Raw genomic sequence first — 23,189 nt, 5'->3', positions numbered from 1 at the left:
CCAAGTTCCCCACAGTAATTAGCTCCAGGCTTTCCAATCAAGAACTCTAATCAGTCAAAGGCACAGAGTCCCAAAACCATTGTGATCTTCCTTTTGAAATACGGCTTTTGTACTCCATATTTGATAAAGGATGTGTCAGATGCTCTGAGAACTGGCAATAAACTAAATCACAGCAATATCACAGTCACACTTCAGGGACCTCCACAGCTGTCCAGTTTCCCTCTCAACTCTTCTCTACCACCCACTCCACGCTGGGAACAACCAGCTCCACCCTTGGTCCAAGCAAAGTGCCAACTGAGGCAGCTAGCTGCCTTCTCTCCAACTGAAAGTGTTTCGAGAGTCTGAGTTCACAAAACTTCCTAGGAAAGAATAGGCACTTGTAGCAACACATCTAATTTAAGCAGGTTCCACGCACCACAACAATTAGGATCAAGAGTATAGAAAACTGTCACAGCGTATGCTATCTGGGAAATGCTTAACTGCCCAGGATTGTACTTCCCAGAGATTCTGACTGAGTAGGTTTCAAGTATATTCCAGAAGTTGAGGGCAGGGTGGGTGTCTGAAATTCCCCATCTGCCTGATTTTCACCCAAGTCTGGAACACTGGTATGGTATAATTCAGTGTTTCTCAAACAAACACATGCATCAGAATCATCTAGAGTGACATTACTACATCCTGCCAGAGTTCCATCTGTAGATCTGGAGTGAAACCCAAGGACGTGGCTTTCTGACATTCCTAGGAGATGCTGATGGTAGCAGGACCATATGCAGAGAACTAGTGGCAGATGTAGATTAAACCATTAATCAAGAAATCTTGTTTATTCCCCCCACTGGGAAAACAAATTCCCAGCCACAGAACATCAACAGCCTCATGACCACAGCTACAAAGAATCACTTCCTCTGAACACCTGTGGCTCTGTCTGCAGCCCCCCACCCTGTAGCCAGATTTGCTTGTGCAGATCTCTCCCATTAGACATGAGCTCCCTATTAAATAGCATACTGCCCGCTTAGGTCACTAAACTCACTGATCTGTGAGAGGACCTCAGCGTAGAAAGTCAGAGAACATGAGGCTGTTCCGTTCTTCAGAGATGAGGAAGCAGAGGCTGAGAAGAAATGACCTGCCCGAGTTTATGCAGCCCGCGTACTTCACCAGCCTGCTCGAGGAGGCAGACCTCTGATGACTGCAGGAACCCGGCTCCCCTGCCCTCACTTGTGGGGATTTGGCCAACCAGAAGCACTACGGGAGCCAGGTGGCAGCTGCCTGACAGCCACAGTGACATGCTGGAGCTGCTCCCAAAAGGGCCTATGTGCACCCCCCACCCCCAGCCCCACCAGCTCTGTGTTCAGTAACATCATATCCGTCGCTGGAATCGGCCACAGTACAAGTATTTACACCGCAGAAATTGGCAGATACTACAAATGAGGGCTCCACACCACAGGAAGCCCATTGTTAAGTCTTTACCAACACACCACTGGCTGCAGACCACGGCTCCCACTGGGAGCTCTCACCAGCTCCAGTAACACATTTCCCCCACTTTTCCCTTCAGGCTTAGGGGGAGTCGTGGCTTCCTGGGGTGCTTCCATGTCTCTTACTGGTTGTCCTTACCCCTGCCCACACTCTGTCAACAGCTTCTTCATTAAACTCTTCAACCACCTCTACTACTGCACCGACCCTTTGCTGCTGGGACCTAACCCAGTGAACTGCCTGGCAGTAGAGTTAAAAATAGAACAGCGCCCACGCTGACAGCAGAAGATGGGAACCAATTTGGAGAAAGGATTCAGTCCATTATGGTAGGGTACTTCTACAGAGCACCACCCACCACAGAGCCTTTAAAAAGATGACAGCTTTAATTACCGATACACTACAATCTCCTAGTGATAATCAGTGGGGGAAAGGAACGTGGGAAATGGTATGCATAACATGCTACCTTCAGTGTTAAAAAAAAGAGAGAGAAGGACAAGAAGAAAACGTGCATGGGTGTTTAGAAATGCGTGGTACCTCTCTGGAAGTACATGCCAGGTACTTTTAACAGGAGTTACCTCCTGCAAAAGGAATGGGGGCCTGGAGGAGAGGGAAAGAAAGGGGACTTGCTTTTCACTTTGTATGTTTTTGTGCCCTGTGAATTTTATACAACATGTAAGTATTATGAATATACATTTTTTTAAAAAAGAAGACGAAAGGAGAATGCTCCAATCTAGTGTTCTCCTCAGGCCAAGACATCGTCCCCATTACAAAACAGTCCTTGGAGAGCCCATCCGCCAGCGGGTTAGGGTCCTTGTAGAACCCTCCGCCCCATACACCCTGTGCCAAGATGCAATGCTATGATTAAAGTCCTAAGGTCATCTTAATTAGCACCTCATGATTCCTCCAACTTCTAATTACCTGATAGCCACCGTTTTATTATAATTAAACTGCAGTTGTCTGCTGACCAGGGATTGTGCTCCTCCTCAGCACTCTGTGCTCATTCTACTGTGAATGACAGTCAGTGGACTGAAAATATAGGTCGATAGAGCTCACTTGGCAGTCTACCAGGCATCTCTCTTCCAAACCCACTGGAAGACAAATGAAGCATCCAGCAGAAATTATGGACTTGGTTGCCAAATACCAGATAAGTAAATTATCTCCCAAAAATGTATAGCCTGTATTAGAAGTAGTTTACTGGAAAAAAAAATTAAGCCTTTAATAAAGTATTTTTCTTTTGCTCTCCTTCTTTAACATATTCCAAAGCCCAACTCTTGTATGGATGCTACAGTCATCTGGGGAAAAGGAAAATGTGCTCCCTTAGTATGGAACCAGCCAAATTAGAAAAGGCAAAAACAAATTTGAATGTCCAAAATCTCCAGTTCCTGAACCAAATTCATATACCCAAGACGTGTGGAATGTCAAGGGGAAGACCAGCAAGACTGCAAGGCTTAAATTAACTCATGTGTCCCCTAAGGCTTACTTCCCACCAACTCCAGAAGCACATTTTTAGGACACAGAGATGGTGGCAACCATCCAAAATTCATGCCAAAAATGGATTTTAAAAAGTATGAACAAAAAACATTCATCAGACAGCCTAGAATAAATTTCTCCACTGAGGTACTTTCTTCCCTCAATAATGTTAGATCAAAACAGGTGGGTGTGTATTAATCGTCAGGGGAGAGCAATACAGAAAACAGCATGTGCTCCGCCTGGCTGTGATTCGGACACCAGAGAAGCAGAGGTGCATGGGACGGGCCATTGTTAATTTCATGTCTCATTACATGCTGTAAGCAGATGCCATTTTTTTATGCCTTTGAAGGCTCTTGATACAGGAAAACAGAAAAGGACAAATCCCTAAGACAACTCAAACTGGGCCTTACGGTCCAACAATTGTTCTTATCTAAGGTTTTCCTCAGTTCATATGAAAGAATCATCCTTCCCTTGTTCTCACGCTTGCGACCTGATGGAAACCACCTGTGAATTATGGCACAGCATTTTGCACACCTGAGCCACTGCTTGCTTTTTTTTCTTAAGCTTCCTCCCTATGTTGTTTCCGACCTTTGACATCTATTTCCGCTCCTACTGAACATGTTTCAGAATTGTTCAGGATACCTCCTCCTGTTGTCCATCGGTGGAAAAGCCTGTGGAGAAGGTTTGTGGTCCCTGCCAGAAAGAGGCTAAATAAATCCCAAGTGGATACTTGCTGTGCCTCTTTCCAGCATCAGTGCAGCAAACAGGGCTGAAAACCTGCTGGGACAGCAGAATTCTGTTTCCCCGAGAGCCCATGCACTCTGCTCCCTGAATGGGGCACTAGTGGCAGCTTGGTCTCACGGGTCTGCTCCTGGCCACACAGACAACACAAGGGCCTACCTTTGACCAAGACACCTCAGGCTGAAATGTCCTCTCCTGTCCCTGCAGCCACCAATGGCATTCCACTGTTTAAATCTGTGTCCTCTGATGTCTCAGAGGGGTTTATTATTTGCCCTGCTGCTCCCCATTTGTTTAGCTTAGCTACTCGTTCTTGCTTCCAAAGTAGTCTTGTGAATGTCCCTTCCCACACACAGGGAAATTGAAGGGCCATAGTGGGAGCTACAGAGCCGTGCACTGCCCTTTGCCCATCCCTCCAGCTGCGAAAACTTTCATTTTTAAACTGCTGGAGAAGCTGCATTGAAGGCAAGTCAAAGCCTCAGAGTCAGAAGACTGGACAGTGACCACCTGAGAACACATTCTATTTTAATCCATTTGATAGCATGTGGGAGGTTTAAGGCATGCAGAGAGAGAGAGCCGGATGATTTTGGAGAGAGAGACTGCAAAGCAAAAGGGAGCCTTCATCAGAGGAAGAAACCTGACTAAAGGGATAGAAAACAACTGAGGACCTTCACTGGTGAGCACGCGTCTCTATAAATAGCAGCTGAGACCCTTCCTAGAGGGAAAGGCATCGGGTGGGGGAAGGAGGCAATCACAGCCTGGAATGCTCACAGAACTCCATAGCCAGTTGAGAGTTTCCTGTTAACTACAAATAATAAAAAGGTGATAGACAGGTTGCTACTTATCTCCTGAAACCCTTAAACCGAGTATGGGCCACAGCTGCTAATAAGATGTGTCATGTCTGTTGTTGGGAAATATATTTTCAAAACCAGACTTAGAAAAAGTGACCTTCATTAGTCACCGCCTAAGGCCGCCAATGTATACTCAGAAATTCTATTTCTTCCATATTACTATAACTAGAATATCTCCCTGCATATTTATAAAGTGCCTGTCGCATGACTCCTCTGTTCAAAACCCTCAAAAGCTCCCAGTTTCACTCAGAGTAAAAGCCAAAGTCCTTTAGGATAATGAAAGACAAGAAAAAAAGACTAGAAGAAAGTATTTGCAAAGAATATATATACAATCAAGGACTTGTCCCCAAAATATACAAAATGCTCCTAAAACTCAACAGTAAGTAAACAGACAACCTACTTTAAAAATGAGCAAAAGACCTGAACAGACACCTCACCAAAGAGACACAGATGGCAAGTAAGCATGTGAAAAGATGTTCCACATCACATGTCATCAGGGAAATGCAAATTAAAAAAAGGAGATACCACTAAACACCTATTAGAACGGCCAGTACCCAACACTGACAACACCATTTGCTGATCAGGATGCGGAGCAACAGAAATTCTTATTCACTGCTGGTGGCAATGCAACAGGGCACAGCCGCTTTGGAAGACGTTTGGTGGTTTCTTACCAAACTTGTTATTATATGTATATATATGTATATATATATATATATATACACGCATGTATATACATACATATATACGTATACATGCATACGTATGTATATACGTATGTATACATGTATATACGTATATATACGTATATATACATATATACATACGTATATATATGTATATACATGTATATATACATGTATACGTGTATATACGTATATATATACGTATATACACGTATACATGCATATATATACATATATACATTTTATATATATACACACACACATACACATATATATACACATTGTGTGTGTATATATATATAATGTTTATTTACTTTTGAGACAGAGAGAGACAGCTCACGTGAGCAGGGGAAGGACACAGAGAGGGAGACAGAGGATCCAAAGTGGGCTGTGCACTGACAGCAGTGAGCCCAAAGGGGGCTCAAACCCACAAACTGAGATCATGACCTGAGCCGAAATCAGACACTCAACCGACTGAGCCACCCAGGCACCCCTAGCAATCTTGTTGGGTTTTTTTTAACATTTTATTTATTTTTGCAAGACAAAAAGAGAGAGATGGGGCATGAGCAGGGAAGGGGCAGAGAGAGAGGGAGACACGGAATCCAGAGCAGGATCCAGGCTCTGAGCTGTCAGCACAGAGCCCAACACAGGGCTCGAACTCACGACCCTGAGATCATGACCTGAGCCGAAGTCGGATGCTTAACTGACTGAGCCACCCAGGTGCCCCTCAATCTTGCTTCTTGAATGTGCTTCACCCAAGAGCTAAAAACACGTCCATGAAAACACCTGAACACAAATGTCTACAAGAATCTCTTTGCAAAAACCTGGAAGTAATCAAGATGACCTTCAGTTGTGAATGCATAAATAGACTGTGGTCCATCTAGACAGTGGGAAATCATTCAGTGATGAAGAGAAGTGATTAAGCCACAAAAAGACACGGAGGAGAAACTTAAATGCGTGTTTCTAAGTGAAAGAAGCCAATCCTGTATGATCCCAACTATATGGCATTCTGGAAAAGGCAAAACTATAGAGACTGTAAGATCCGTGGTTGCCTGGGGTTGGCAACCCCTAAAAGATGGAGAATTTTTAGGGCAGTGAAAGCAATCTGCATGACACTGTAATGGGGGAGACATGTCATTATACATTTGTCCAAACCCACGGAGTGCACAACGAAGCGAACCCTAATGTACACTGTTGACTTTAGTTACTATTGTATCAGTGCTGGTTCATCGATTGTGACAAGTATACCACACTAATGCAAAATGTTAAAAGGGGAGGGTGGGGGTGTATGGGGTTCTCTGTACTTTCTGCCCAGTTTTCTGGAAACCTTAACTGCTCTAGAAAATAAAGCCTATTAATCTGTTTTCAAGTCAAAATCCTTACGATGGTTAAGCAGGCCCTGCACAAGGCTCCCTTGTTCCGTCCTTGAACCCATCAGCCAACTACTCTCCCCCAGCTCACTGTGGCCTCTGCTGTTCCCCAAACTTGCCAGGCAAGTTTGCACAGGCTATTCAGGGACCTCGGGACCTTTGCACAAGCTATTCCCATCACCTGAAATTCCATCTCCCAGATATTCACATCACTCCTTTGCTTATATTCATGGAGTCTCTATTGAAATGTCACCTCTCAGTAACGCCTGCCCTAAGTACCAGATATAAAACTGCAGTATTGCCCTAACTGCTGGCACTCCCCATCCCTTCTCATCACTGTCTAATATACTATCTGCTGTGCTAAGTGTACTTAGTACTAAGTAAGTTCATGGAATATCTTCCTGCACCATGGAAGAGACGTTCAGTGTGCAGAGTATTTGGTCTAGAGAAGAGCTATGTCAGCACCCGGCAGACACAAGCACCCAATGTATTATTTGTTCCGTAAAAGGGATGTTGAGTAATGCTTACGGAGCACCTAGAACCAACAAGTAAACATAACTGGTCAAATATGGGAATCGAACTTTTGAGACAGGAGCCATTCTAGAAAACACTTGGAAGCATAATCCCCCTAGACAGAGAAATGCAAAACAGCCTTGGGTGTATCTGTAAGCCTTCACCTTAACCCCTTCTGTCACGCCTCTCTCCAGGGCTGCCCACGCTCAGTGACCGGGGCTCCGCTTTCTCCAGTGCGGTCAGCCGGGAGCTGCCGAGAGCCAGCACTCTGGTTTCAGCCCTCGTCTCTATCACGAAGCAAAATCACTGGCTCCGCCCTGGGCTCCCCTAACCAGCTGGCCTGCTCCCTCGGGCCTCTTCAGGCTCCCCCTGCCCAGCACTTTCCGTGGTCATCCACAGACGTGCACGTTTAGTAGGGTCGCCTTACTCTAGTTTCCTAACTGTCACAAAGGGGCCAAAAGAAGCCAACGGTGAGGTAGTGTGACCCAGACATTTCAGAGCTGAAGGGGACAGGCAGCAGGGACAGAGGCTCACACAGGAGGAGGGGAGGGAGGGAATGGATGTGGGCAGCCGCCCACCTGCAGCTGTGACTCTGAGTGCGTCTGCAGCCTGCTCTGTGACAGGCCCGCGGCTTCCTCCCAGCTCCGTCAGGCAGGCTCCCCGGGCCTAGAAGACTCCGCTGGTGTGGCCTCGCATTCACTGCTTCTGTCTTCCGTCTCCCCTCGGCTTTTGAGCCTGTCCAGTGAGTTTTGTTATTGCAGTTTTCATTTCTGCAATTCCCATTTCTTTTCCATGAGTCCTATCTCTTTGCTGAGATTTCCTATTTTCTCGTTTGTTTCAAGAGAAAGTGTCATTGCCTTCTGAAGCCTTTTCGTGGTGGCTGCTTGAAAATGGTTGCCAGCCACCCCCACAGCCTTCGCTGGAAGGAGAGATGGCCGCCGAAGGTCACCTGAGCAATGGCGTCTAGAAAAGCAGCTTCCTGCCGCCAGCCTTGGGGTGGGGAGGGGGTGGCAAGCACTGTCACTGTTCTCTCCATATTCAGTAACAAAATGATTAACTGGCTACTGAATGGAAAAGCTTAAGTTGGAATGAAATCAAGGTGTGCGTCCTCAGTGTTGGTGGAAAGCCAGCATGTCCAGACCTTCAGAGAACACGTGGTCCCCAGTTTAAGGACCACAGATCCACACCCCCAGAAGCAGCGTTAGGACGAGTCACAGCTCGGTGGAGCTCCCTCACTAAGGAACAGCGGCTGTGCTGCCGTTTGGACCCAGCACCACCCCCTCCCAGAGGCGACTCCCTGACCCCGCAACCCAACTCGGGGACTTACTTCCCCTTAAAAGCCTGTGTCACAGAGAAGCCTGCCTGAGGCATCTGTGCCTTTCATTAGCTTTTCGTGACTTGGAATCCTGCTTAGACACAGCCCCTCTATGTGGGGCTCATGTCACTATTCCGAGGATGTCTCCCCAAGCACCTCAATTTAAGTAGCGATTCCATCAGATGTCACACGGACCTCCTGAGCTTGGTCTCTTCAAAGAGATTCTGTTTCTCTTCCATTTTATGCAGGGATTTCCTGGACGCACAGAAACAGATGAGGGATTCCATTTTTGAGATATATTCCAACTGCCCCTTCCAACCCGAGGCAGGATTTCTTTCCAACCTCCCTCTACCTCCACGTTTCAAAAGCCCACTGGAAAGCAGCATGGGGTCTGTTCTGTATTGAACTAAAAGGCACCAGTTAGGAAACTTTCCAAGCATGCGGGGGGGGGGGGGGGGGGGGTGCGGTCTGTTACCCAAGGGAGGCAAGCAGCCAGTGCCCACCTGTTGGAAAGTCCCCAGGTGATCACATCTTGGTCTCCGTCTTCTTAAAGGGCCTTGCATACAATCTGGCTGGTCCAGGCTATGGTGTTGCTGGGCAGATGAGCCCAGGGGGCTGTGGTTCTCAAATGTGGTCCCTGGACCAGCAGCATTGGCATGACCTGAGAACCTGTCAGAAATGCAAATTCTCACCTCCAACAGAGACCTACAAAATCAGAAACTCTGAAGTGCAGCCTGGCAATCTATTTTCACAAGCCATCAGGTGATTCTGAGGACACTTCCCTGCAAGGCCCACATCGCCACCTCAACCAAAGACGACAGGAAGCCCTGCATCACTTGGAGACAACCTGAGATGCTCACTAACATTTTGGGTTTTTTTGTTTTTTGTTTTTTGTTTTGCTAACATTTTTGGGTTTTTGTGTTTTGTTTTGTTTTGCTCACTAACATTTTGGGTTTTTTGTTTTGTTTTGGTTTGGTTTTTTTTGTTTTGTTTTGTTTTTTGCTAACATTTTGGGGTTTTTTGTTTTATTTTTTTTGTTTTGTTTTGCTAACATTTTGGGTTTCTTTGTTTTTTGTTTTGTTTTGCTCACTAACATTTTGGGTTTTTTGTTTTGTTTTGTTTTTTGCTAACATTTTGGTTTTTTTGTTTTGTTTTTTTGCTCACTAACATTTCCGGTTTTTTTATTTTGTTTTTTTGTTTTGTTTTGCTCACTAACATTTTGGGGGTTTTGTTGTTTGTCTTGTTTTTGCTAACATTTTGTGCGTGATCGACGAGAACCAGTGTCGGGCACTTGTGCCACCTCCAGCCGTGAGAGAAGAAAACCAGACCAACCCAGGAGCCGTCAGCCCAGAAGCTCCTCAGTGAGGGAGGACGTGTGTGCGTGCCACACTCCTTCCCTCCACACCCCCACCCCGGCATCTCCCAACATCCTCTCGAAGAAAAGGGATTAAGGAGAAAAAAATAATTGGTGGGCTTGCTTCTCCCACACGTGGAGACAGACCTGAAAAGCACATGTTTTATTGCTGTGAATCGGAAAATTAATACCCAAATGCTACACATTTGGTAACCAAATGGTTACGTGAGATTCCCACTGAACAGCACTGATTTACTTTCATCTCCTCCACGTATGTATCATGACATGTAGCTAATTGTGAGCATTTTCCAAAGGAGGAACAGCAGTCCCAGGAGACACGTGTATATTCATAACTTTGTAACGGAATACAGAAAGTCCTCAGCTTGGACACGAACTTTCTAAAAATTACATACAGACACCCCTAAAAGGCCTTAACTACATCAGATCTGGACTTTCACAGGTCAGCTGCAAAACGGACATGGCCGACAGCAAGTGGTTTCCAGCGACTCGTCATAAAATGGATAGAGGGGGCGGGTCAAAGACCAGACATTAATACATTATGGTAAGATGCAAATCTCGGGAGCACCCAGAGCGACAACTGGGCAGCCTCCACTCACTCACTGGATTCTTACAAACACCTGGGAAAACACGTTGGAAACGAAGGGGGAAACCCATGACAGCTGTACTTCCCTAAGCCACGGACAAGAACACAGTCTTCTAGAGGCAAAACCGCCTCAAAGTCAACTTCCTCCCACCAAACTCTGAAGAGAGTTAATGAGCACCACAGGCCCTGCTCAGCCCCCCGAACAATCTCGGGGAATCCACACGCCCAGCCGCTCTCTTGCTGAATCCAGCCTCTCCCACTCAGCTCTGCCCCCAACATCGCCTGCTCCCCTCCATCAGAGCCGACCTCGCCCTGGCCACCTGCTCAGGGGCCGGCCACTGGGTGCGTGCTCTGCTGGCTCGCCTAGGACGGTCGCCACATGCCTGCCACCTGGGGACGGGGAGTGACCGTGCCCCCACCCTCCCAGCACACCGCCAGAGCCCTCTGGTCCTCTGAGGCACATCTCTCGCCCCTGCAGCGTACTGGCCGTGCCCTTCCCCTGCCAGTCACCAGGCTCTCTCCTGACCTGACCTAACCGCCTGCTGCCAGCCTCCTGAGCCCCGCTGCTGCTGCTGCTGCTGCGGCCGCCAGGAAGCTCACCACTCCTACACCTCAGCTCCCATCTCTCTTGGGTGACTCCCAAATTTATCTTACAGCCCAGCATCCTGTCTGAGCCCTGACTCCTCACACTCACCACAGCATCCCTTCTGGACCTGATACCGAGCCTCAGGCAGCCCCCGGGCCCCCTCTCGCACCGGGACACCACATCTACCCTGTGTGTGGCCAGCACCCCGGGAGCGGTCTCCCCAACCCCGTCCCAGACCCAGCTCCCAGCAGCTCTCAGCTGGGCGAGGCTGAGAGCTTAATAACCACCTCCCCAGGCCACATCCAGTCTGTTTCCACACTGTGCCTGGAATATTGTTTTCCAAATCCGCACCCAACCAAGACTTCCCTTGAAAACATCACAAACTTTCTCTTTTCCCCTCTCTAATTAACAGTGCACTGGTCCATCAACACTCAAGTAGTGCTTCCAGAGAAGAGCCTTCCCTAAGACGTGACCTGACCCACCTGCCAAGTGGAAACCAGGTCCCTCTGCTAAAACCCGTTCCTCACCCCCAGAGCACATGTCTCAATCTGTAAAACAAATTCATACGATGTCTCTTAATGCTCTCCCCACGGGACAGTATACAAGTGTATTTTGGCTAATCATTAAATCTCCAGAGCCCGGCATAATCCGTGTAATAGATACCCAGGAAGGATCTGATGAGAAAACAAACACGTGAATAAATGAGGTCTGGCAGCGAGTCCCTTCCCCCCACCCACATAAAATGTAAGTTCGCTATTTACACCTTTATACATTGAAATTCCATACATGTTTTCTGGGCTCACAATTAGGTTCAAAAGTAAGGGACTGCTGGTAAAATGAACTAAAGCCCCAGTACGCACAACAAAATCTTAATCACCCTCAGAGTGAATACTGCCGCGTAAGACTTACTGGGACGTAACAGATGTGCTATGCGCATATTTGAAGTGTACAATTTGACAAGTTTTGACACGTGTACCCTTGTGAAACAACCACCAGAATTAAGACGAACGCCCCCTCATCCCCAAAAGTCTCCTTGTGCCCCATGAAGCATCCCTAAGCCAGCACTGATGTGCCTTCTGTCACTGTAGACCACATCGCATTTTCTAGAATTTTATGTTCACAAAGTACCATGTGTACTTTGGCTTCTTTCCTCAGCATAATTTTCATTCCTGTCACAGAGTAGTCACTTTTATTGCTTAGTATTCCGTGGATATACCACACTCTATCCATTCACCAGTTGAAAGACATCTGGGTTGTGTCCAGTTTGTGGCTATCAAATATAAAGTTGCAAAGAACGAATAAATAAATAAATAAATAAATAAATAAATAAATAAATAAATAAAATAAAGTTGCTATGAACACATGTGCACGAGACACGCTAAGGGCATACTTCCATTTCCGAGTCAACACTTAGAAACGGGATGGCTCAGCCACTTCGTGGATGTTCACTAGTTCAAGAAACTGACAAGCTGCTCAGTCACATGGTTTTTGGTTCCCACCAGCAGTGGATGGGGGCTCTGGCCCCTCCACATCCTCATCCACATGCGGTATGACCAGGCTTAAATTCTGACCATTCTAACACGTGCACAGCGGCACCTCGCGGTGGCTTCTGTTTGCATGTCCCTCCTGCCAAGTGCATCCAGTGTCTCTCCTGTGCCTGTCACTCACACATCTTCTTCCGTGAAGCGTCTGCTCAAGCCGTTTGTCCATTTTTCAAGTTGGACTCTTTGTGTCCTTATTATTGAGTGTTGAGAGTTCTTTATGTATTCTGGACAGAAGTCCTGAATTCTTTGGTAAAGTTCGCCCATGAGGCCATGTGGCCTGGAATTTTCTTTATGAGAAGCTTTTTTTTTTTTTTAATGTTTGCTTACTTTTGAGACAGAGAGAGACAGAGCACGAGCGGGGGACGGGCAGAGAGAGAGGGAGACACAGAATCTGAAGCAGGCTCCAGGCTTTGAGCTGTCAGCACAGCTGACATGGGGCTCGAACTCATGAACCACGAGATCATGACCTGAGCTGAAGTCGGATGCTTAAACGACTGAGCACCCCATGTGCCCCCTCTATGAGAAGCTTTTTAACTGGCTTGAATTCTATACCTGTAGGGCTGGGAAGGTCCCCATGAAAATTATGCATTTCATCTACAGTGTAGAATATACTAGCATAAAAACGTTCATACTATCCCATTATGGTCATTTTAGTGTCTGTGGAACCCAGCGATTCCTCATATTGGCCATTTTCCTGGCCAGTTTAAGAGGCTTACCAATTTCATTGATTTTCCCAAAGAACCAGATTTTGGTTTTGTTGATTTTCTCTAGTAAATTTGTTTTCTGTCACTGATTCCCATTAAGTTCTTTATTTTCTTTCACCTACTATTTACTTAGAGTTGCATTTGCCGTTATCTTTCTTTTTTAAATTTCTTTTATTTCAGTCCAAGTTAGTTAATATCTAGTGTAATAATGATTTCAGGAGAATTTAGTGATTCACCACTTACATGTAACATCCAGTGCTCTTATTTTTCTAGCTTCCTAGGAAGACATTTCATTACAGACAACAGAAGAATTACGGGTAGGGTGAGTAGGTCACTCCCGTATTATTATTTTAACAATTCATAAACAGATAATCAGACTCACACCCACTGAAGTAGTTACTATTGTCATTTGAAGAATCAACCTTGGATCGCCAACATGGCAGCTATTTTAGATCGTCGACGTGGCAGCTATTCTGGCTCCGTCTGAGTAACTGCTCTGTCAGAGGCATGATACGTGAACCCTGACTCTTCTCCATCTGTCATCAGTCGATAAAGTGTGGAAGACGCTCAACTCCGGTCTCTTGTCACTTAAAAGCATGGCTTCTGCGGTACTTTCTGGAAGTTTACACTCCATCGCAAATCTGTCCAGAATTTGACCACATCCTATTTATAGCGCTTGTTTTCAACAGAAACAAAAATGCATTAACAAACAGGAAGACTCTGACCAGAAAATGTCATGCCTCCACGAGAAGAAATCTCCTTACCAGCACCAGTGTTTATGATTCCCTGAACAAGGCAATTTCTGCAGCACCACAGAGATCACAATGAGGCGACTCAAGAAATAAAGGCCTGGAATAAAACTCTATGTCCTGAAAGTCTCTTACTCCTCCTGGAGCACCAGCAGAGGCGATGAGGACCAGGAATACTTCTCTGAACCTAACTCTCTGTCAAAAGCACTATAACATTCCTCCTTAACGTGAAGAACAAAGTCATCATCTTTTGGCATGCGTTCAGAAAGCAACAGGCTTTTTCACAAAACCAGTGTTCCTGACAAAAGACTTCTGAATGAATTTGCTAACTGCAGATGGGTACTAAAACATCTCTTGTAAACAAAGTACTTTACAGACAGGAAATAGGTTGGGCACGCATCTTCTTGGCACAGGAACTCAGTAGTGAGTCACTCAGAATTGAGGGAGAAAGGCCATCACAGGCCAGAGTATTTACAAATAATCCAGAACTAGACTGTTTTAAATAAGGTGTTGCTAACAAAAATCATCCTGCCGCAACAAGACTGCATTGTAAGAAACTACACAAAGCCAAAGCAAACTTGGAACTGTGGATTCCCATCTTAAGCTAAAGCAATTTAATATACACTGGAGAGGTTTAAGTTGCTACACTTTTTTTGGTCCTTCTTTGAAGACTATATTAAGAATATTATTGGGGGGCGCCTGGGTGGCTCAGTCGGTTAAGCATCCGACTTCGGCTCAGGTCATGATCCCGTTGGTCCGTGGGTTCGAGCCCCACGTCGGGCTCTGTGCTGATGGCTCAGAGCCTGGAGCCTGTTTCAGATTCTGTGTCTCCCTCTTTCTCTGACCCTCCCCTGTCCATGCTCTCTCTCTGTCTCAAAAATAAATAAATGTTAAAAATAATTTTTAAAAAAAAGAATATTATTGGGGCACCTGGGTGGCTCAGTGGTTTGAGCATCCGACTCTTGATTTCGGCTCAGGTCATGATCCCAGGGTCATGGTATGGAGCCCCACATCGGGCTCCACACCCAGCATGGAGCCTGCTTGAGATTCTCTCTCTCCCACTGCCCCTCTCCCCCACTCATGCTCACTCTCTCGAAAATAAAATTTTTAAGAAGGGGTACTATTGGGGCGCCTGGGTGGCTCAGTCGGTTAAGCATCCGACTTCGGCTCAGGTCATGATCTCACAGTCCGTGAGTTCAAGCCCCATGTCGGGCTCTGTGCTGACAGCTCAGAGCCTGGAGCCTGCTTCTGATTCTGTGTCTCCCTCTCTCTCTGACCCTCCCCTGCTCACACTGTCTCTCTCTCTCAAAAATAAACATTAAAAAAGCGGGGGGGGGTATTATGGACCCCTTGTAAAAAGCCGCTCCAAGTGTAATAAAAGGTAAAATTACGTACAAAATAATAGCTGCATTCCCTAGCCTTGTACCTGCCGTCTACTGCCACAGTGAGGCTGCATTAACAAACAGCCACGGAACCTCAGTGGCGGGCAGAAGGAAGCATCTACTTTGGTCCGTGGGCTACGGGTCAGCTGGCCGGTCCTTTGGGTCACAACTGGGCTTGCTCGCGAAGCAGTGGTCATCTGTGTTGGGCGGCAGCACTGCTGATCTGCACGCGGCTCTCTCCGGTGTGAGCAGGCAGGAGGGGAGTCCAGGAGGCCTCAGCAGGGAGAGTCAAGCATCCCTCAGCATCCAGGGCCTGGGCCTGTCCTCAGAGTAGACGCAGGTCTGAGAGAGTGCAGAAACACGCAAAACCTCTTGAAGCCTCAGCCAGTACTAACACCTGTCACTTCCGCCACATCCCATTGGCCAACACGAGTCGAGGCCAGCCTCAGATTCAAGAAGTGAGAAAACAGGCTCCCTCTTTGAAGGCAGGTCTACGGGGAGTGAAGAGCTAGGGCCACTTCTGTAATCTACCACAACCCGTCTCTAATTTGTCTTGTACCCTAGGAGGCTGACCTCTGAGGACGCTGACCTCTGTGGAGGCTGACTTCTATGCATCATTGCCCCAGAGCCCCTGCCCGGCACGGTCTTAAGACACCATTCATGTACACTATGAGTGACCTTCCCTAGACTGTGCAGTGCACAACTTACACAACCGTATGCAGCTGTCTTCAGTTAACCCATCTGTAAAATGATGAGTTTGGATTGGATAACCTCTTGAGAATTCCTTCACACTGAGAATTCACAAATGCACTACACTTAAGACCCCATGGTTTCCCTTATGACCTGCCTAAAAAGGTGATATGGAACAGGTGCATGTGTGTGCATGTGTTTCTGTATGATGTGGACAGTAGCACACACATAGTAGGAACCCAAAACTACAGTGGTTTAAATAATTGTGACATATGTGTTTGAAACGTACTTCCACACATCCCATTTAAACATCCCCACCTTGCTCCTTGGCCCTTAGACTACAGCAGACACAGCACTGTCTGCAAAAATAGGGCTGAGAATGACCAGTCTGGTTCATAGAACTTTTAAAATTCAGAGCTAAAGTTAGAAATGTGAAATCAGGAAATGCATTCTCCTAACCTAACTGGGTAGAACTGATGGAGGAAAAGGTCAGATGTCACACCCAGGCCCCAGGGCCAGCCCCAACACCCTCCCTCTGCGGACGCCCTTCCCATGCATGAAACTCTACAAATGTGAAACCCGAGCCCGCCAGCTCAGCCCTCCAGCAGCTGTGTGTGCTCTGCAGCTGCTCAGGGCCTGGCGCTGAGCAGAGGGTCCTGGAAGCCAAACTCAGTGGTCCCACCGACCCAGACAGTGGTGGTCTGCCAGGGTGGGAAGGGAGGGGCCACCAGCCCCCTGGAGTTGCAAGACTCTGGCTGGTTGTGAGAATAAGGAAGTATTCCTGGATTGGCGTTGGCCTTGAGGTTCAAATCCTGGCTTGGAGTTTTCCCAGCAGAGAATGTTTCCAGGGTCAGTCCGTAAAATAATAACAACTTCTGTGTCCCGAGGACCCTACTCTGTGCCCGACAACACAAGAAACCCCTCAGGGCTACCCATTTACCCTCTTAGCAACCCTTCTGCCCCAAGAGGCCATTCCCTCCGGGGGGGGGGGGGGTCATTAATCTCATTTTTTAGGGAGAAACTGAGACTCAGAGAAGTTGGAGAAGTTGCCACACGTCACACAGCAACTGGGTGACTCTGGAGCATATATGGGGACCGCCCCTTCTTAGGGTGGCTATGGGAGGGACCAGTGGGTCTTGGGGACAACCGGTTGCCCCAGCTGGCGGCACCGCCCATGACAGAGTTGGGTGCCCAGAGGATGGTGGGCTTCTGCCACCTTCTACCGACAATGACAAACACATGGGCGGCTCCAGTCCAAGACCAGAGCCGGGCCTCTCGAGAAGTATTAGACACGTGCACGTGTATGTATGTACACGGACAGCACACTGTTCTACATCTTAGCACAGATGGACCTCAGTAAGCACAGAGTCAGGAAGGCCCTCGAGTCCCCCGGAGGACGATCCAATGCCAGAGCAACAGTTCGCCAGACTCCTCGGGGGTGTCCTCCAGAAGACAGGAGCGAAAAGAGGCAGAGGAGCGTCCCGACCAGGGTCACAGCCCGAGCACAACACTCTCTAGAGCTACCTGTCCTGCTTCCAGCTATTTCTGAGCCCCCAGATAACCAGGCAGGCGCGTGGCTCACATCCTGACGGCCTCCCCTTCCCTCTTAGGACCCCTGGTGAACGGCAGTCTGTGCCCACGATGTAACCCTGGAGTCTGTCCTGTCACTGTGGTCACTCACATTGTCAGTCTGGTGTCCTGAGCTGGTCTGTAATTCCTGAAGGCAGGGACTGCCTACGTCCTCCTGATCTAGCGCACGTGAGCAGGCCCAGCGCGGACGGCAGGCACACCTGGGCTCTTCTGCCCCCGGGGCTCTAACTGGGCGACGTGGGCACGGCATGAGGCACTGCTGGGCCTCAGTGTTCTCACCTGGGAGATGGGGGCGACGGTGCTCAGCACGCTGCCTGCAACCTGGGGCACACGCTATTTCTGTAAAAGACACGGACACAGGCGGGCAGTGCTTAAGGGAATCGGGAAAGGAAGCCACTGTGGGCATTGCTTCTATTAATAGAATGAGGTCTTGGGACAGCACCACCGCCAGACTCTGCTGGAGGACAAGGGGCAGCTGCCCGTGGGGAAGGCCCTCTTGCCCCCCCCCCACACACCCCCATGTCACACCTGCCGGAGCAAGCACACCACGCACGGCGCCAGCACACTCGCTAAAGCGAGCCACTCTGGGCATCCCCCCATCTAAACTGCCGGGAGGCTGCCTGACTGCGAATCAGCCAGCAAATGCAGTGGGCTTCCCCCTCCTCGGGGCCTGAAACCCCCAACACGAATCCCCCTCGTGCAGGGCTGAGGCAGGACTTCAAAATCATATGCTTCAAAAGCAGATGTTTGTCATTACATTTTAACTCCTCTGAAAGCTTCGTTTCATTACAAGGAATTTGCTCAGTTTGCAAAGTTTAAAGAAGTCTCCCGAAACACACAGTCGGGATGTAACGTGCCCTGCGACTTCTCTCAGAATGCTTTCCCACGAGACCACCAAGTATGTACCAACAGCTGTGGGGCATGGGCCTCCGAGTCTTGGCCCGGTGTGAGCGAGACCCTCGCCATCACACCACACTGCCATCGCTGACCTCATCCTCAGCACGAGCTGCTCACGGCGGGCCCTCAGAGCCGCTGTCCAGGGGCCACTGACACCTCACTTCTCTCCCGCCACCGGCCCCAGAAATCCTAGGACCAACCAGAAACGCAAGCCACAAATCAACCAGGAAAAAGCAACTTTTTCCTCCTATGTTATATCCGAACTCGCTGATTGCCCGCAAGCCTGCCGAGGACCACCTAAGGGCTGCCCGAGGATAGTCTGAGGAAACACAAACCATGTTGTAATCCATGTGTCAGGAAAATCATCAGAGGCTGGCCTGCTCAGACGCTGGTTGCCTGGAACCCCTTATTTCCTGTTCCTTTTCCTCCATAGCTGACTTTATTTCCTCACGCTGCTCCTGTTTTGACAGTTTTCTCCTGCACTAAAACCTCTAAGAACAGTTACTCTTTTTATCTCCCGTAGCACCTGGCATCCTCCAAGCAGGTATGTACTCAATAAGTTGACTGGATTCAAATTCATTATGTAACCCGTTATGTGTTAGGTTGTGTCCCCCAAGATGTGTATGTCCAAGCCCTGACCCCCAGAACCACGGGACGTGACCTTATTCGGAAACAGGGTTGCTGCAGATGTAATTGGTTAAGTTGAGGTCATACAGGGGTCGGGTGGCCCTAATCCAGGGACGGTGTCCTCATAAAAGGGGAGGTCTGGGCACAGCAGAGACTGGGGGAACTTCCTGGGGACTCTGGGCATGTGCGGGACCCCCTTCTCCAGCACCTTCAGAGTGAGCACGGCCCAGCCCGTACCCCAGTCCCAGGCCTGCACCCCAATCCCCGGCCCATACCCCCATCCCAGGCCTGCACCTCCAGGCCTGGGAGAGAACGTCTTCAGCGCAGCCAGCCAGGGGTGTGGCTCTGTCACCACCCCAGGACACAGGAACCCAGCCCAGCAGCTTAACCCCATCTCAACTCACATACACGCCCAGGACATCCAGCAAGGCCAGAAGGGTAGCAGGACTTTCTCAACTGTGATCCACAAGTGTGGATCGATGGGAGCGTCCCCAGGGATGCACTTTACCGATTCCAGTGTGTTCTGTTCTCCTGGCTCGGGGAAGACAGAACCAGGCTCCAGGAGATTCTCACGCTGGATCCAGCAGCCCCGTGGGCTGCACCAACAAGGAAAACTGAAGCAGCATTTCATGACCCCTGCCACTTCTGTGTGCTCATTACAGGTGCTCCTCCTTCTAAAACGTCTGAATCTTCATTTCACCCCTGTGACTAAACAGTCCAGAGGGGCTTCAAGTGTGAGTTCACAAGCTCAGGGTGGCAGGGGCCCCTGGATTCGGGGCCTCTGCCCGCTCCCATCCCAGGAAGGGTGAGCAGGCCAGCAAAACACCAGGGCCATTGCTGGAGAAAATCAAAGCGCAAGTTCCTCACACACGAAGGTCCAGGAAACCGCGTAATCCCCACTCTGTCTTCCCGACAGCAGACGACCTGCCGGTGGCGATAATGAAAAGTGTCTCTTTTCTGAGCTGCTCACGGAGGTGTATGATCCCCGCCCCCACCCCCCCCACCCCCCCGCCTTGCGAAGGGCAGCCTGCATCCAGGGGAACCTGGGCGAAAACATCTACAGTCTGAGAGTCCCCGTGGTTCTCTGCCCTTTCACTGGCTCCAACTAGAACAAATAACAGAATACAAGGAACACACCGGCACGTGTCTTCTCGACCAAAGGCATGTGGGAAACCCGAGCCACCTCTGCGTTTTCCCCAGCCTAACGGTCTGTTTTGAGTCGTGCATCTGCACACGTGGCATGCTGCTTCCAGCACCCTACCCAGCTGCCAGCGTGTTCAGGTGGCCAACTAGGGTAAAGTTAAATCTCTTTGGGTTCCACGTGAACGTTCAGCGAAGTTTCCAAACGCTCCTGTGTCAAAGAAAGCCGTCCCCAGACCGACGTCCGCAGGGCCAAGTGAGAGCTGTCGCACACGTCTGCCTTGTGGCTCGCGCTATGCGGTGTGGGAGCCCAAATCAATGCCTCTGCTAAAGAGACAGGAAAGCTTGGGAGATGCGGAAACCTGTGGTTTTTAGAGGCAGAGACTGGCTAATATTTTACTCCAAAAACCTACCTTTGAACCACACAGAACCGGTAGTGCTGTCTCTAATTTGTGCCACTTGCATTCTGGCAGTGTCAGCGGAAAACCAACCAGTTGGGGCCACAGGGGGGTCGGTGGTAGGGAAGGACAGTGGCAGCAGAGTACATTTCTGGGGGACCCTGGTTGCAGAACATGTCGGGCTTCAGTCCAGCTCCCACAAGCTAAACATTTCCTCTCTTTGTTTTAGGGATGGAAGGAGTGCTACAGTTTGGAAAGAAAACCTTTGGAGAATGTAAAAGAAAATGATTATTCAAGTCTGCCAATCACATGAATGCAGCTAATATGCCAAATAGCACACTTCGATAGTGACATGATTTTATCCAGACAGCGCAGGGAGTTTCCTAAAACTTCACTCTTAGTCACAGAACAACGTTTTATAGAAGCCTGTGTTGGTGAACTTAGCGTGCATTTGCACTGCTTTCCAACATCTGACTTTTATTACCATAGGTCCTCGTATCCACATGACAACAAACTGTTCCGAGGGCCTTGAAAGTTAGATTCTGCTCCTTAAGCCTGTCTTAAATCATAATTTTATTGTGACATCAGGTTGGTTTACAAGCAACGTTTTTATTTCCTGGCCAGGCAGACAGCCCTTCAGCCTCATCCAGATTCTGTTTTCATACATACGTTCTAAGTAAGAAAAAATACCTAAAACTAGCAGGCATGCAAATTCATATGAAACAAAACCTTTTCTGACCTTTAAAATGCAGCACCAAAACATGCACAAACTTGTAAGATTAAACGTTTTACTTTTTCAAGTTGACCTAATTAACATTTGATTAGCAAATCGTCACTGTACGTTAGGGCTAAAACAACCCCATTTAAAAACTTAAACAGTTTTTTCCTAACTACGGTGTGCTTCAGCTTCTACACTTAACACCTTTTAAGTAACTGTTTGAGCTTAAGATTCTACGCTGGCAAAAAAAAAAAGAAAAGAAAAGAAAAGAAAAGAAAAGAGAAAAAAGGATAAAATTGCAGTGTTTTTGAAACACAGGGTCACATCGTTTTTAAAAGCACTTCTACCCCCAGCCCTGGCTTTGTCAGCCTGTGTGGGAGGAAAGCAAACTTTAATCACTGGCAGAGATGCGGGTCAGGGTTCACACCCCCGCCCCGGGGAAACCACCGGCCACCAACACAGAAGCAGGCAGGGTCTGTGGGCCCGGCGATTGTGCTCAGAATCAGGCACGGACCCGAAAATGAAATCGAGAATTTTAAGCCAGCCTCGGAGAGTGCCTTGGCTTCGTGGGGTCGGCCATCCTCGGGGCTTGGAGACACGAGGAATTCTCTGGCGGGGAGGGCAGTCGGTCATCTTACAGCCCGGCCCTCGGCTATCGATCAATGCCTTTGAAAAACGCCCAACAATTGGTCGACTAAGCAGAGGTGAAACTCTCCTACGATACCACCAACAAAAACTGTTCAAACAAAGCCTCGAGGAGGCTGTGCGCGGCGCTGGAGCGCGGCTCTCCGCTCGGGTCACCGACAGGGACGACTCCACCTTGGGGCGGAGCGGAGCCGCCGCTCCCCTTCCCTGCGGCCTCCCCGGGGCCGGTCCCCTCGGACACGGCCGGGCCACCCCCACACCCTCACCCCGGGCCCCGCCGCAGCGCACACAATGGCGCCCCCAGCTCCCGCCGCCCGGGCCTCGCGCCGCCTGCGCGCCCCCCGCGCGGGCCGCGTTCCCGGGTCCGCGCACAAAGGAGGCGCGTGGGCTCCTCCGCGCCCCGCGCGGCCGCCAGGTGCCGGCGCCTGCGACCCCGCGCCCGCACGTCTCCGCGCATCCCGGGCCGCGGCGGGAACGAGGCGGGGCGCCCGCCGCCCGGGCCTGTGCGCCGTGGGGGCGCGGGCCGGGGCGGCACTTACTTTCTCGATGGTCCCGGGGAGCAGGCGCTCCAGCAGCCTGCAGAGGACCACCCCATCCTTCAGAGACGCCTGCAGGAAGCCCTCCGGGTCCGAGATGGTTTTCTTGGGCGACTCCAGCACCCCCAAGGTGATGAGCCACGTAACGGTCTGCTCGGCGGAATTCATAGCGGCGGCGCGCCCGGCCTCCCCGCGCCGCGAGCCCGTCTGGGCGCCGTTCACCTCGGAGCGGCCGCGGCCCGGCCGGCTGCGCCCCCCGCCCCCTCCGGCTCGCCCATGGAGAGGCCGGCCCCGCGATTGGCTCGGGCGGCGCCGCGGTCCGGCCGGCTCGCGCTCCCTCGCGTGCGTCCTGGCCGACTGTCAAGTGCCTTTTCATTAGATGCACATGAACCTGCGGCGGCCGCCCGGCGCCGCCCCCGCCGCCGCCTCCCGGCTCCCAGCCGCCGCCGCCGATGACATCACCGCGAGGAGAAGAAAAGACGCGGCGCTGGAGCAGCCCCGCGCCGGCCGGCCGCACACGCACCCCGCGCTCGGGCCCGCCGTGCGCCCCGCCGCGCGCCCCCGCCCCGGCCAGGCCGTGCGCGCCCACCTGCGCCGCCGTGACCTCCGGAGGCGCCGGCC

General features: G+C 49.7%; 1 protein-coding gene across 5 annotated transcripts in view; it reads right to left on the bottom strand.

Annotated features, from left to right (window-relative positions):
* The window catches only part of ARHGEF7 (Rho guanine nucleotide exchange factor 7), a 134,948-nt gene extending 112,027 nt beyond the window's left edge, over window positions 1-22,921 (bottom strand). Inside the window, exon 1 of one of the 5 annotated variants that reach the window (XM_027065228.2) lies at window positions 22,572-22,921. Coding sequence is in view for 4 of the 5 variants with exons in the window: in XM_027065234.2 (XP_026921035.1) it covers window positions 22,572-22,736 (165 nt within the window). In the remaining variant the exon portion in view is untranslated. Of the gene's footprint in view, window positions 1-19,639; window positions 21,350-22,571 lie in introns of those variants that run through there. The other 4 variants (XM_027065234.2, XM_027065229.2, XM_027065232.2 and 1 more) reach the window with 4 other exon arrangements.
* Between the last annotated feature and the right edge of the window lie 268 nt (window positions 22,922-23,189).

This window comes from Acinonyx jubatus, chromosome A1 (genome assembly GCF_027475565.1).
Source record: "Acinonyx jubatus isolate Ajub_Pintada_27869175 chromosome A1, VMU_Ajub_asm_v1.0, whole genome shotgun sequence".
Taxonomy (NCBI): domain Eukaryota; kingdom Metazoa; phylum Chordata; class Mammalia; order Carnivora; family Felidae; genus Acinonyx; species Acinonyx jubatus.
Note: the sequence above shows the minus strand (reverse complement) of the source record. Positions and strands in the feature narration are given on the sequence as shown.